A 16,450-nucleotide genomic window follows, 5' to 3' on the forward strand; every position below is an offset into this window, starting at 1 on the left:
TCTATAAGGCACATGCGATATGCCCATTGTTCCTTTTAAGTAGGTTATCGGTTTGATAAAATATCGTTAGAAAATAATAAACATATTCTTTTTATTATAAAAAAGTTAAACTTATGAAGCTATAATAAAAAAAATCATTCACAATTCCTTCAAATATTACCTACACAAAAATATCGTAATATTTAAGAGTAAACTGTTTTCAAAAATATATTAATACAATATTAATTTAATCCATAGAATAACAGATACACTATCATTTTGAATAGCATTTATCTACAGAATAAAACTATAAAATCCTAATTTTGGGAGCATTATATAGCATATAATGCTTAATAGTAATTTAATGGCATCTAGTTGCATTATTGAAATGGATAAAATATTTTAATTTTTGTAAGATTTCCCAATGTCGTGTTATGGACGTGCAATTTGTCAAACTTAGGCAGACCAAAATGATAGGCAACGACCGAACTACTTTAATTTTTGGGAGTTTTCTCAGTGTGGTGTAGGAGCTTATGAAATTGTAATTTGCTAAAATTAAGCCGGCCAAAATGATCGGTAACTGCCAAATTACATTAATTTTTATTGTCATCAAATTTCACTCAGAAACTCTAAAAGTATTAATTTAAAAAAACGTACTAATTCAGAATGGCCCAAAATTTGTTGAGATTTTTTGTCATTTATTCGAATATCAGTTTAAAATGTAAAATGTTAATTGTCGTCGAGAATCCAAACCGATTACACGACATTTGAAAAATGGCAAAAGGAGGGAAAACTCATAAGGTGTGGTTGAGATGGGGAGTTGATGTCCGAGTGGATCGAGGTCACGATAGCTCAGGTGGTAGAGCAGCGGCGTATCTAGCCGAAGGTCGTGGGTTCGAATCCCTCTCGTGCCATTAACTTTTTTTCATCTCAACTAAAAACCTTAATTAATTGTCATGTATTAATTGGTCAAGCGGACCACGAAAGTAGTGAATTAATCAGTTTAAAAATTAAGTCATGTTCCTCCCCCATTAGTTAATTTTTTTACCAACCTACTTTCTTGTAATATAAAATTTATCTTTCTGATTAAGCTTCTGTAATAAACAAGAAGGATGGTTAGGATGAACAAAGCCTTTTTCGTTATTGTTCACCTCATTTTTAGGTATTTTTGAAGGATTTCTTGAGATAAACTATATTAATTGTCCAGTTTTTTTTCCGCGGTGACCGAATCTTTAGGGAGTCCGACTCGTATTTGTTAGTAATCCTGGGTTCGAATCCATCTGTATCTTATGGTTTTTAAATTGAAAATGGTATAAAAAATTTATTGTGAATTTTTGGATGGTTGGACGTTAAGTCGTCTTGTAAGACAACAGTTACTTAAATTACTTTAAATCTAATATTTGTAATATAGAGATGTCTTATTATTCAAAATGGCTTAACTCGGAAAAAAGTCATACTTGAGCCTGGAACAACGCGCACGCAATATACCCATCGACCTTTTAAAGTATTTTATCAGTATCATCAAAAGTTATTTAAATACGTGTGGACATTTATCACGAATGAATTAAAAAATGTTTAGGCTGTTGTGTTTTTTTCGTTGTGTTTTAATATTAATTTATTAAAAGTCAACATCGATTTTTCCGAGGCCCTTAAGTCATTATGATAATTGATAAAACATGATCTGATAGGGCCGTCCGTGGCCGCAACGGTTTAGGCGTTGACACGGCGCTCATTACTGTAAGATAAAGGTCCTGGGTTCGAATCCAGCGGCCCTGCATTCGAACCCGGCATACTTACAAATGGGCTTTTTTTTTCTGATTATATGATGATTTGTTTTTATGGACACTATATTTTATTTGTATTGTTTGATTTAGGATGTCGCCGACCGAGTTTTCAAATTACATCAAGCAACGGGCGATGCAGCAGCAGGCCGGAGGTCACAGCCACAGCGGTCAGGGCGGTTCCCCCGGGCGATCACTTTCGCCTTCTGTGAACCAGCAGGACTATTTGTATCCGTCTTACTACAGGCCGACGTCGCTTTTCGACAATTACCACAACGGCGACATGTACCAGAAGATGCCGTACCTCGAGCCGTCTCAGTACTATCCGGTGCCACCCAACACGCCACCGGCACCGCAGCAAAACCAGTCCCAGGAGAACAAAACGCAGCAGCTTTTGGACTCTCTCTCCAACTTTCCTACTTACTCACCGAACCAATATCCACAATTGCTCGTCGCCAACTAAACACGCTCGCCCTTCAAAAAATCAGAACCCCACCTAGATTTTCTCCACTGAAACACCCCCCACACACACGTTTAACGAAGTATGCTTTGGTTTTTAATCGTTTCAAAAGAGTACCGATGACCGGAAAGGATGGCCGACGAGGGTAGTTCTGACCACCGACAGAACGGCCTGGGAAAACTATAAACATTTTTATGGCACAGTAAAAGTTTTTTAAAATCTATTTCTACTACCGTCTAATTCGATCTACTCTCTAATTTCAATATTTCCACATTATAATATTCATGTCGTAACGCTTGTAAATTTTTTCTATTGCCCTCGTAATTATCATCTTTCCAATTGTGATTCAATTCAACAAATATAAATCTCATTGTGATTTTAATACCTAAGTTTTTTTTGTAAAAGAAGTTAACATATTGTTATTATTTATCTTTGTATAAAATGTTTAAAAAGTTAAAATACTTTCTTTAAAGAAAGAAAATCTGATAATGTCAGTTGTACAAATTTATTCTTTATAAAGCTGTTTTTAAGTGAGTTACTGTGCTCGATCTAAAACTAAACTATTTCAGTACATATATGTATTTGGGAAACGTTTTGGATTTTTTCGGAGGAGGATGACAACCTAGAGTTTTAAAATAAAACTAAATAATTTATTTTTTCACCGTGCAAAATAGTTCAATTATTTTAGTGAGATTATAGTATTACTTAAAAAAAAGAAGAAGAAGAAAGATACTATGTTGCGATGTAAATAGCGTATTTTTTCACAAAACGGCAAAAATGAAAATATGTTTTTTGTATAGATTCATTGTTTCATTGTGATTGAGCGGGCCGGCGGTTGTGTGTAAATAGAAAGAGATGAATGCCTCCTGGCGAATTGTCCACCTCTTATAACCACCATCCTAGCAAATTGTTCGGTACCTGAAATTTAACATTTTTATATACCCAGTCGGTTAATATTGTATTTTAAGCTGTTTTTCTAAAAAAAAAGAAAAAACTGTCGCGTCCCTACAATGTCCCAAATCGAAATTACATATAATTTACATTATCTGAAAGACGAAAACCTTGAAAAGTTCTTCCCCGAGTTTAAATAGAACAGTATTTCCCTATATCATTGTACAAAACCAGTTTGAATAGTTTTTTTGTTCATATCTCTTTCTCTTGTTCATTTGACTATAAAACGTAAAGTATTAAAGTACATAAAACATTTTTTTTAAATATTTATTTTATTTTTATTTTTCATCTTTTTGTATTATTTTATAAACGCTATTTGGCTTTTCAGCCTTCTTTATAGTTAATTTTGTTTGAATATTTTATATTACTTTTTGTATAAAAAAAATATATATAATGATTAAAAAAAAGAAACAAAAAATTGTTATAACATTTTTGTAGACAAACTCGTTTCAATATTTTTATACTGTCGGTTACAATACTTTTACAATTTAGAAGCTAGTTTGTATTACAAAACATATTATGTGAGTACATATGCGAAGATCAAAAGTAAATTTCTAGTGATAGCCTCTATTAAAAAAAAAAAAAAAAACGGGAATCGTAATCCCTCTCTTTTGATTTTACGTGTCTACAAAATTTGCTGCATCTTCGTAGTATTTATACATACAATAAAAAAATTGATTTGATGATTTTTCTAATCAGTGGTAATTTTGTATCTCAATAGACGGCGTTTAAAACACGCATAGTTTTTAGGGTTATTCAATAATATTTTGTATTTTGGATGTGAGCGTCGAGTAAGACTACGTTAGTAGAGAAACGGCAGGGTCTAACCTGCTTTATCCTCTCTTGCATGTTCTTTATATCAATGTGATTGTTAACAACTAGTTATATTAACTTTTACCCATATGCCAATATGTGTGTATAAAAATCGACCGTTTTTATACATATATATTTATATATGAGAATATACATATATATTTTTTATTAAAAGAGTTTTTGCACTATGTTAATCATGCATGGGATATTCGTAACGATATGAATATTAATTTCATTAATGAAGATGAATATTTGTACTTTAGTATTTTTGTACTGTGACAACATTTTATAAACTAGATTAAGATAATTTAGTGTAAACTACATTGTTTTGTGGTTGTGTTCCTTTTATCACTCATTTTGTTATTTCTAAAAAGAGTATAATCTATATACATATATATATTTTATATTAGGAGTTTTAGGAGGCTTTTCTATTTTTGAATATCACTAGACAAATTTTTGATGTCCTTTTTGATGTGAAAATTTTTCTAGTTAGCAAGAATTTGGTGTAAATGATAAACGGAATGTATTCATTTCAGAACGTTCATTGTAAGTGTAATTTAATTTTCCACTCCAAATAGTTGATAAATTTAATTTATAATTGTCTTGCGTATTATTTACATGTTATTATTTTGGGTTTAAAACTTTAAAATTGACTTGCACACTCTGTCCAAATAAAATTCAAAAATGTTTCGTTTCTGAGTTAAGTGACACTAGTCAGGTCGTTTCAAATAATAATTAATTTAATGTGATAAGTCTAGATCAATAAAAAAGGTGCCCTATTTGTTAGTTTTTAATGCTTGCATGTTATGTTCATGATTTAAGACAAACTGCACCCCCCCTTTTCACATTCCTACACCAAATTTTTACAATAACAAAAAAAAATTGGTTCTAATAATTTTTAGTCTTTTGGAAAACAAAATCACTTTCTAGTTTGGCCTTTTGTGTCGATTATTTTTGATCAATGCAATGGACGTTCAAAGTTATGTTTTTTGTTTTAAGTCAGACCAATGCGGTGTTAAAGTTACCTAGGGGATTGTTATTACATCCAATGTAGAGAATTTTTATAGACGAAAAATCACTTATCACTTTAACGGTGTATAATGTATGTATAGCTAGTTTTGTTTTATATGGATTAAATAAAATATTTTTTATTTTTAATACAATAGTTTTTACATAGTCTATTGTTATTATTTTTGTATAATGTATTTTTTATCTATTTTATCTTTGATTTTTCTTTTTTGAAATAAATTTATATGTTTGGAATTTTTTGTTTTTGTTTTGTTTTTATTTATATATATATAATATATGAAATTTTTTGCCTTGAAAACTTTATAGACGTCATGGCAAGCGATTGTTCAATCAAAAAGTTTTTAAGAAACTTAAAGAAAAATCCTGGTAATGTTTCAAACAAGTATTGTTAGTTATTCTTTACTGTGGAAAATTACTATTAGAAACGCTCTATTTAATCGAAGATAACAAGCGATTTTCCGTATTATAGCAATTGCCACACGTCATTAAAGTATTTGAAAAATCTTTCAGAATTATGCATAATAATGTTTAAATGGATATGTATAACAAAAGCACTGTTATATTTTCTAACTAGCCATTGTAGTCTTAGTTTGTAGGATCTGTTTTGGATTGAGACCGGATAGTGAAAACTAAGTATCTTGGGGCAGCTGGAAAAGATGCTTTTGACCGTTTAGGTCGCAATCCAAAACGTTATAATTAGTCTTTTTTGAGGCGTTCTGTCCACTAAGAGCGTGTGCATCTCGAAGAACCTGTCCTATTGAAAGGATACGGCGACAAAAGAGAAAAAAAATGGATTTCCTTCCTCGTGATGTACCGCAGGCCTAAAAGGACAGGACGCCCGCAAAATCTCAACGTATCGCTAGTAATTGTATAGTCAGTCACCCGTACCAAGGCCTTCGCCCCGACTTGTACGATTCGAAATATTCAATACATTCAGAAAATTCCTATTACCAATTCGGAAATATATTTTCTTACGACAGAACTGTAAAACGGCGAAATTGGAGGGAGCCCGAGCTTAAACGTAAAAAAATTGCATTTTTTGCACTCCAAGCTTACTGAGACTTACTTTTTCGACAACTATCGCGCTTTTATCCCTTGTCCCTAAACTGTTCCCCTCTGTCAGTGTAGAATTTTCCATAGGGAAATATTTTTTCATACTTCGATCAATCACATGAGGAAGAGGAACAAGAGCAGTCGGATAGGTTTTTATCGTTAATTTTTAGTATATTTTATTTTGAAATATTATACAAATAGTAATCAACAAAAGCAGTTACCCTTATACATTTTTAATTGAGCCAGATTTAGTCATGGAACATGTATACTAATTGTATTGCCTTGATTGTAACTGAAGGCGATATTAAATCCAAATTTAGTATATAACTCTCCGTTGTAGCTATGTTTATTATCATAGTATGTATAATTATGTGAATTGTCCAAAAGTGGGCAAATCGTAGAAGGAAATATATTCCCTTTTCATAGGTGTACATTTCTTAATAAGCTATGTTAGTCAAGTTGGTTTTAATCACAAATCATAATTGTGTATAAATGTGAATAAATTCTATATATGTATATATTATATAATTTTTCATATTGTACTAAATTTTGACATTTTTAAGTTTATATTAAAATGTGTTTTCAGCATTATTAGTGTAAAAATGGCTAATTATTCTCCTCCATTCCCTATCTGCTCAGAATTAATGGTGGGAATTAAAACACTTGATAAAATAGAACCACAGTGGATAATTAGACAAATTTAATTTTGTATGGACGGCAAATGTCTACAACCAAATAATGTAGTTGAGAGTCCTCGCCATATGCAATAACATTTGCAACGTATCGAAATAGACCTAAAGACGTTCTTCATAAATGAATACATTTAAATGATAATCATTTGGGGATAATATTTAACAGAATCGATCGTTTCTTTCTCCAAAGCAGCACAAAATCAGTATAAAATAGCCTAATTGAAGGGTACAATTACTTGGCTCCATATAAAGAGCGCATAGCAACGCCAAATTGGCTTGAGCATGGCTTTTTTCCGTCATAAACATCCACAATCAGATATTCAACATGTTTTATGAAATCAGTGTAGGCGTAAACTTGATCTTCTATGATCTCACCATTATACAGGTTTATGGTTGACTGGAGGCATCTGGGACTCCCGTTCATATCCTTGGAGGAAACAGTTTTTTATTGTATACAATAGCGATAGTTTTGAGAGTAAATGTATTTATTAGCGTGAATGTGAGTGGGTCTATAACGGAATATTGAATACCCCATCGACCCCCAAATAATTTGCTATATAATAGACATAAAGGGTGAAATATCAAATACTCTACCAAATTTGGTTAAAGGTATGTAAACGAGTTTAAAAGTGACAGAACCCGGAGGCAAGACGGATAAGACCAAGGTCTGACTCTAGACTGTGAAAACCCGGTTGGGTGATTTTCGAGGGCACGATAATTTACTGTAAAGTATAAAAGATGGACCACTGGACTGCGAGAATAGGCTCAATCGGCCCATTTCAGTGTACAATTATTCCATTTTTGTTGGGTTTTAATAACTATAGCAGTTCCATGTTGTAATTTGCAGTGTGAATAGTAGTAATGGTATGACGTTTTAATAATAAAATAAACGTGTGTGGTGATTAGTGTCCGTTAATCGATAATTATTCAGAAATCGTGATGTGCGGTCTAGTGTGATGTAGGTTTCAGAAAAACATTTTCTTTATCGTGCCAACGTTTCGATCTTTATTGAGATCATCTAAAGATCGAAACGTTGGCACGATAAAGAAAATGTTTTTCTGAAACCTACATCACACCAGACCGCATCTCACGATTTCTGAATAAATAAAATAAACAATACCTATCAAGTCCAATCCATTGATAGAATATCTTTCATTGTATTTATTGTACTTTGACTTTAAAAATTTAAAGCTTTTAGTATATTTGTTGTAATTTTGCGTTTACCAAAACATATAAAAACTGCGTTGGATGAGTTAGTACACTCAACGCAATGAACAACAATTTTTGCCCCGCCACCAACGTTATATATGGACCTACGTTGATACAAGAAAACCTTTAAATTAATTAATTTAACTTTTTTATTTCACAACTGTGTGTGAAGCAGTGAATGTGGAACATCATAGAATGAAATAGCACATTTAATTTTTTTAAATTAATCACTGATAAACAGCTAGATTCAGATCTAGAAATGGAATTTTTACTCGCCGGATTTTACAATTGGAGTAAAATATTTTAATTAACGGTGTTAAAACTAATAATCGATAAAACACGACCTTGTTACTAATCAATCATTATCAGGACAGGGTCAATAAATCCATTGATTTAATGTCCTTTCTTATCAAAAGCAACCTGTCTTTCTGACATTATAAAATCATCAAAGAATTTCATCTCAGCTGGCAACTATGATCTTCGCGTATTTTCGTTGAAATTCTATATTTATAAAGCAGATACGTGTTTAGAATATCGTGGGTGTATCAGCAGGCAAGCCCACACCCTACGGGCGACAATTTTTATCAACAAACAAATATTGAACAAATTTATTAAGTAATTAATTAACTTTCATTTAAATAAACGTATTTAAGGATTGGGATTTGTAAAAAATATTCGGTAAAATTGTCATTGTATTTTTAGGAAACGGCGATGTTTTGTTCTGTATCTTATCGAAGCTGGCGCCACATAAAGGACAATTCTCTGACCTCCGCTATACAGATATACACTAATGACACCTCTATCTTCACAGAAATAATCCTCTTCACTTTCCCTCACATTACTTAAACCGGGAACACACCCGATGCAACGCTATGCGACGCTACCCGATGCTACCTGACGCAAATTCACAGTCCAATTTTCCATAAGATTGTATTACCTCCATGCACATCTGCTATGCCGATGCTACGCAACGCTACCATACTCTACGCTCTGCGATCCCCACTGTCCAGACTTTCGTCAGTAGCGTCGAGTACAGTCGAAGACAAAAGAACAGGACACTCATATTTTTTCAAACTATATGTACTATTGTCGTTATATTAATTACAGCATTTTTTTTAATATAAACCAAATTAACCGGGATCAAAAATTCATTCATTTTTTTTTAAATTAAGTTTAATGGTTTGGTAGAAAATTATTCAGAAATCGTGAGATGCGATCTGGTGTGATGTAGGTTTCAGTGAAACATTTTCTTTATCGTGCCAACGTTTCGATCTTTATTGAGATCATCTTCAGGGATCATCTTCTCAATAAAGATCGAAACGTTGGCACGATAAAGANGCTCATAAAATTACACCATTTTCGTCAAGAAGCGACAGAACAGGACGCTCACATTTTTTATAGTTTATTTCATGTAATTTTGTCGTTATATTAATTAGAACATTCTTATTTTAATATAAACCAAATTAAACGAGATCAAAAATTCATAAGTTTTTATAAAAATTATTTAATTATCATGGTTAGGAAGAAAATTGATCAACACACCGGAATAACTTTCTTTAAAACAATTAAGTTAAACAAACAATTTATTACATGTTGTGCTCATAAAATTTAACTAACAATTTATTACATGATTTTGCTCAAAATAATGCATTAAGAACAAAAGAGGCGTTGCGATTGTGATACTGATTATTGTGATCGCGTGACGTGCGCTTGATGTCGCATAGATGTGCACACCTTACCAAAACGACACAAGGCGTCGGGTAGCATCGGGTAGCGTCACGTAAAGTTGCAACGGGTGTGCTCCCCGCTTTAGGCATTCCTTTCCTTGCCAACGTTCAAAGCCAATTGTCATGCCTCAACATATATCCCAAAAAATGTAAAAATCAAATAACTACGAATAGCCAATTCATTAACTTCATTAGCGCTATGGATTACACTAACGCCTTTTTAATACAACACTATTTCACTAAACCCTGTCGAACACGTACATTACTTGGGTCTCCTCCAATGAACTCCTGAATACCAAACAACTTCGAAAAAGTAAGCGTTTTAATCAGTTTTTAGATTTTCACCTACCGGTTGATGTGTGAGTTACGAGTATATATTCGGCTGTTTCAACTAGGTCTCAGATACTTATCGCTCCAAAAATTGGGTCGAATACGTAAACAACTTTCTGAATCTAGTGGAACATCTAAAATACGAAAAAACCTCGAAACAGTTAGTGATTTAACCGATTTTTAGATTTTCACCTCCCGGTTGATGTGTGAGTTCCAAATTAGAGTTTTAATAATAATTTAATGACTTAATAAACATGCCTTGAACATTGCAGTCCGGGTGTGCCCTGACACTGATCAAGCCTTTGGATCCGGACCTCATGTGGAATCTGAAGGGCATCCTACCAAGTACCTACTACCTAATCTTATTAAAATCATACCTGTCTGGACATTACTTCATATTCAGACGGGCACAACGATATCCTCCGACCTGTCCAAGCTGGCGTCCCACAGGGAGCATTCTTGAACCTCTCCTTTACATGATAACCATTCACATCATTCAGATAATTTTATCCAGAAATAATTCTCTCCACTTTTTTGACGATGCGGTAATCGTTTCTCCACATAAAGATCAAGTCGCCGCAAAGAAACCTTCAAAACTATTTGCTGTGTTTCGACGTCATAAATGCAACGAAGAGCCAATATATCAACTTCACACTCAGACGTATGACACTACCGCCTATTTACTTCAACGGGATTTTACTACGCCTTGTCGAACAATTACGTTACTTGTGACCACCTGGACAAACTAGTTATTTGGAACCCGCATGCAATACTAAAACAAAACGAATCAAACAGACGTTACAAACTGTTATCGTCTCTACTCGACTGACGATCTACATATCTAGAAGAGATACACACCATGGTTCTCATACCTATGTGGACTTTGTTGACCAACTCTACAAGTCAAGCCTTCTAAACCCCAACGCACTCCAAAATTACAATAAAAAAACGTAAGAAAAATTGTTAAGCCTTACCTAGGAAATATTCACCCTTCATCAACACCTAATCATTCCCTTTGCTCTAGAAGTAGCGAAAGCGTATAACAAAAAATTTCGTTGATCACTTTCCACACATCGCAATTCCTTCGTCCTTTATCCACTTCCACTAACAAACCCAGACAATTCTCCTCGTAGTCTGTCACGTGGTGCCATACATATTGGTGATGAAGACAAGTGAAGAATGAAATGATAAATTCAACCCTTTCCTTTATTGATCATTACTTTAGTCTTCAGTAGCCTCACCTCTGGGTGAGTTCTTCTCACATGTTTTTATTCTGTTTTTACCGCTATTTTAACCATTGTAATTACATGTAGTGTTTAGTGACCGTTGTTAATGATTATTTGGAGATCGTGAGATGCTGGTGTGACGTAGGTTTTAGAAAAACATTTTCCTAATCGTGTCAACTTTTCGATCTTTACTGAGATCATCTTCAGGGCTCAAAATGTTTGTTTTCGGTGTTACAGCCCTGAAGATGATCTCAATAAAGTTCGAAACGTAGGCAAGATAAAGAAAATATTTTTCTAAAACCTATGTCACACCAGACCGCATCTCACGATCTCCAAATAATTGTAATTACTTTAAAGAAGTAAAAATAAATAAAGAAGGAAATAAAGCAAACAATTCCCTATAAACTACGCCGATTCGAACTCAACAAATGTTGTTTTAACATTATTTGTTGTACTATAAATATTTTCCTTATTGGCGTGAAATATTTTAATTTACTTTAAGAAGATAAATAATCGATATAAATAGTGGTTGTTAAATAATTATTACAAGGTCAATACCTATCCTAGTGAAATCGTCTTGTCAACATTCTGCCATTTGATTGACAGATTAAATCTACACTAAATCGATGAATTAGATATAAAGACAAAATATTACTCCTGATATATTTATTTACCACAAACGAAATAAATACACTGAACAGAAAAAAAAACTGCTAGTAATTATATACAACTTCTTTTTAAATTTATGACTGTATTAAATTGTTCCAATATGTAACTATGCTTAATTCAAATTTTAACAACTTTTTCATGATAAACCTAAATGATTCAAAGTCATTGTTGACATGGTGCCAAACCACTTCAAAGCGATAACGGCCTTATAAGTGTTTCCTTGGAATTTTTTCTTAAACATACATTATTAACGAAAAGGTATCAACTTAACCAAGAATACGGAAATATCATACTGAATATAAATTTATATGAAATAATATATTAGTATCGATTATGATAAAATATTAACAAAAGACCTTACAAAAAAATCTTAAAATATAAGAAGTTAATAAATTAACCAACTATCAAAAAATGATTTTTTTCTTGTATAAAAATTGTTTAACATGACACAATAAATTAAGTAATAAAATGTATAATTAAAAATAATTGTTCTTAAGTTTGGATTGATTATTTTGATAGTAATTTTTTTAAATTTAATAAAAAATTATTCAAAATATAAATTAATTAGTCGTCTTGATTTGCACGTGTCAATTTTTAGCTTTGATATTTTTTTCAGTCTTTCTATATTGAATTATGAGAAAATTGTAGCCGTTTAAACGGTTCAAACCAAAATTCTGGCCATAATATAATGTAATTATTAACGATTATATTAAATTTATTTAATATTTGTAATCGGACAATCCTTCTCATGATTTTTCCTTCATGATTATTGCAATGAATTGTAGAACGATTTCGTTTTTACAGTCAAACATCAAGAATGTACGAGAACCTATGAGTCAGGCCGGTCAAAATTGGGTTATCGGCCTGCCCTGAAAATTAACGACTTGACAACAAACAATATTAAAGTTCAAAGGGGTCGGGATAATCGTTAATGGCAGCGTACGAATTAGAATAATAGATTCAATTTGGCCAACTTCCTGTCTCAACAGGGCCTTCAGCGAAAATTAACAAGGAAGACAAAGACAACACCGATACTAACTTGAACTTACCGACTTGACCCTTAATTGTAAGTTGAAGCCTTATCACACGGCAGATTAATTTTCCACGAGGGTAACGTGGAAAGGTGTCTTTTACGTGTCCTGACGAACCTTGAGTTTTTCCTTCAGAAACACAATCTCAATTTTGTATCCGAATTATTTTTTAAACACATAAAATTTGACATTGAATGGGCAAGAATAATATTTTGAATATGCACTATAATTCTTGATGACCTTTAAAAAGAGACGATTTATTTTCTGGTATGATAACAGATTTATGTAAATAATACACCGTGTCCTACGGAAATACTTATGTAATAATGGCAATTTCAAAGCTCACCAAGCATTTTCTATTGTTACATCCTAATTTCCTTTGTTTGTCTTTTCTGGGCTTTACTTCTTGCTTGATATAATTAATTATTCATAATGTGACTTACTTCTTTCATATTTTGTTAGTTCGCTTTAAATTTAGTTGATGTTTTTGTTTTTGCCGCTGAATCGAGCGTTCCGCTACTTTCATGAAAAAATTGGCCCGCCTCGCAACGCTGTGAATTAAAAGTTTGAAACTTCACATGATTTATTCTTTAAATTAGTCTACGAACATCCTTGAATTTATGTTAGTTTTATTTATTTTCAAAATATGGAGAAGAAGTTATGTATTTAATTACCAAGTGGACGTGGTATAATTGTTCATATTTACTGCAGGACAATTTTAATTATCTATCTTTAAAAGAAGCTGTTATACTCAGAACGGTTAATAAATAAAGAGCCGACAATCCTGCCGTTATTTTTAAAATTACACTGCAATATGAAATGAAACATCTCATCCTTGGCAATCTTAAAATGCTAGGGGCAAGGCCAGACGACGTTTACTCTTCAGTGCGATGACCGGTTTCTAATGCTGCCAGATCTAAGATTATTCCAGTAAACTATGCGGACTACAAGAATAAGACAAACAGGTCGTGAAATAAAAACGGTGTTGTAAAAATTTCCATAACTTCATGACGGAGAGAACATCTTTGCCTGGAAGGAGTGTTGTAACATCCCGGTGCACGATGTTGTTTTTTTCTTTTATAGTCCATTTATTCCTACTATACCGTGTAGTTCGGTCGCAGGGTACGAGGAGTGATACGAATTCTGTTTTAATCTCATTGTCATACTGTAATCTCATGCTCTATGCATGGTATATTCTGTGGAGGAGAAACATTTCCCTGGTGCATTAGCATACTGCACTTGAGTCCGTTGAAAAACGGCGAGCAGTACAATACAACTGAGGCAAATATACCTAAACAAATTAAATATGTATCGACAAATACATAATACGATGAAAGGCGGTTAATCGTATTTTTGTTTGTGTTCTTTTATGGTCGGAATGGAAGAAGATGCTCGGGCTTAATTTTTCATACTTCACCATAAAATATTTTTATCTGTATGTATAAGAATATTACTATTGGAAACTTAATAAAATATACATTATATTAAATAAAAGAATTGATAGAATTTCTCTAAGAATTACTCTAGAATAAAAAAGCATAAATTTATTTAAATGTGTTTTTCTGTAGATGAGAATAAATAATTTTCTGCAAACGTTAAATATTTCAATAAAAATTCTTACAGTTGCATAATAATTTTTATTATTTCTACAATGTAACATACATTCCCAAATTTTTCATAGTTCAATGATTAGTGAATCCATCATCGTCATAAATATAGTTGTTTATGATGTTTTCAAAATTATGACGGTTGTACATAGATCGCTGTTCCGGTACCTCAGGGCTAGAGGGATTTTTATATGAATACAGTGTTTGTGCCTATGTGTCAGTGTTGTGTTTACGTTAATTTTTATAATGAATGTAATTAATTAGCGTGGGAGGAAAGGGTTGTTTAACCTCGCCACGAAGAATATCGAGTATTATGGGGTGAGTGAATGTGGCCAGACAACCCGATGCAAATCCAATGTCATGCCACGCAACGCTACGCTACTCTATGCTACGCGATCCTCATGTCCGGATTTTCGTCGAGTAGCATCGAGTACAGTGGAAAATAAAAGAACCGGACACTCATATTTTTATTTCAAACTATATGTGTTATTGTCGTTATATTAATTACAACATACTGATCTTAAGATAAACCAAATTAAACGAGGTCAAATATTCATTAGTTGTTTTTTTAAATTAATTTTAATGATTTGGCAGAAAATTGATAAAAACACCGGAATACCATTTATTGAAAGAATGAATTTAACTAACAATTTATTACATGGATTTGCTCATAAAATTTAACTAAATTATTACACAATTTTGCTCATAAAATTTAACTAACAATTTATTACATCATTTTGTTCATAAAATTTAACTAACAATTTATTTCTGGGATTTGCTCATAAAATTTAACTAACAATTTATTAAATGGTTTTATCCATAAAATTTAACTAACAATTTATTAAATGGTTTTGTTCATAAAATTTGACTAACAATTTATTACACGGTTTAGCTCATAAAATTACGCCATTTTCGTCGATTAGCATCAGAACCAGGTACTTATAGTTTTTGTAGTTTATTTCGAACTATGTGTGTATAACTTTGTCGTTATGTTAATTAAAACATATTTATTTTAATATAAACCAAATTAAACGAGTTAAAAAAATTCATGAGTTTTTATAAGAATTATTTAATTATGATGGTCAGGCAGAAAATTTATCAAAACACCGGAATAATATTATTTAAAACAATTAAATTTAACTAACATTGTATTACATGGTTGTGTTCATAAAATTTAATTAACAATTTATTACAAGGTTTTGCTCAAAATAGTATATTAAGAACAAAAGAGGCGTTGTAATTGTGATACTGACTTGTGATACACTCTGTGTGACTGTATGTAGCGTGCGATTGACGTTTCATAGATGTGCACGCCCTACCAAAACGTGACAAGGCGCCGCGTAGCATCGAAAATGTGTTCGCTGCTTTATGTTTGTAGTGATGTATATACAATGACAGGTAAAAAATTCGACCCAATTGATTTTGTTTCATTTTCTCGATAAAAGAAAATTTTGCCCTTAATTTGTGTCATGCTTTAACCAATAAATATTTGTTTATGCTATGTTTTAAATTGGAAATATTAATTAGTGGTAAACACATTTAATCCTTAATCCAAAACAAGGATAAAGAATTTTTCAATGTTTACTTTTTACGGAATTTACAGAACACAGCCATTGGTTTTTGGACGATTGGTCTGCTGTACTTTTTACAGATGAGTGTAGAATTTGCTCTACCATCTCCAGATGGGCGTGAAAGAGTGTAGAGAAGGCAAAATGAAAGGTACGAAGCCTGTAATTTTTCCGAGAGCGAACCTTTTCAAGGTAGCTCAATGATGTTATGGGCAGGAATTTCATTGAGGAGTCGCACCTCACAGAACAGAGTTGGTTGTTGTTTGTGGAGGGTCTTTGACGGCCACTCGCTGTGTGGATGAAATTTTGGAACATCATGCGTTTC

General features: G+C 32.4%; 1 protein-coding gene across 1 annotated transcript in view; it reads left to right on the forward strand.

Moving 5' to 3' along the window:
• Nucleotides 1-4,517, forward strand: part of LOC106663642 (protein Tob1-like) — a 63,783-nt gene extending 59,266 nt beyond the window's left edge. The window contains exon 4 of the mRNA XM_014388631.2: nucleotides 1,854-4,517. Within this exon, the coding sequence (XP_014244117.1) occupies nucleotides 1,854-2,223 (370 nt within the window). The 3' untranslated portion in view covers nucleotides 2,224-4,517. The remainder of the gene's footprint in view (nucleotides 1-1,853) is intronic.
• The last annotated feature ends 11,933 nt before the right edge of the window (nucleotides 4,518-16,450 follow it).

Source organism: Cimex lectularius, unplaced genomic scaffold, assembly GCF_000648675.2.
Source record: "Cimex lectularius strain Harlan isolate CLEC.00 unplaced genomic scaffold, Clec_2.1 scaffold303, whole genome shotgun sequence".
Classification (NCBI taxonomy): domain Eukaryota; kingdom Metazoa; phylum Arthropoda; class Insecta; order Hemiptera; family Cimicidae; genus Cimex; species Cimex lectularius.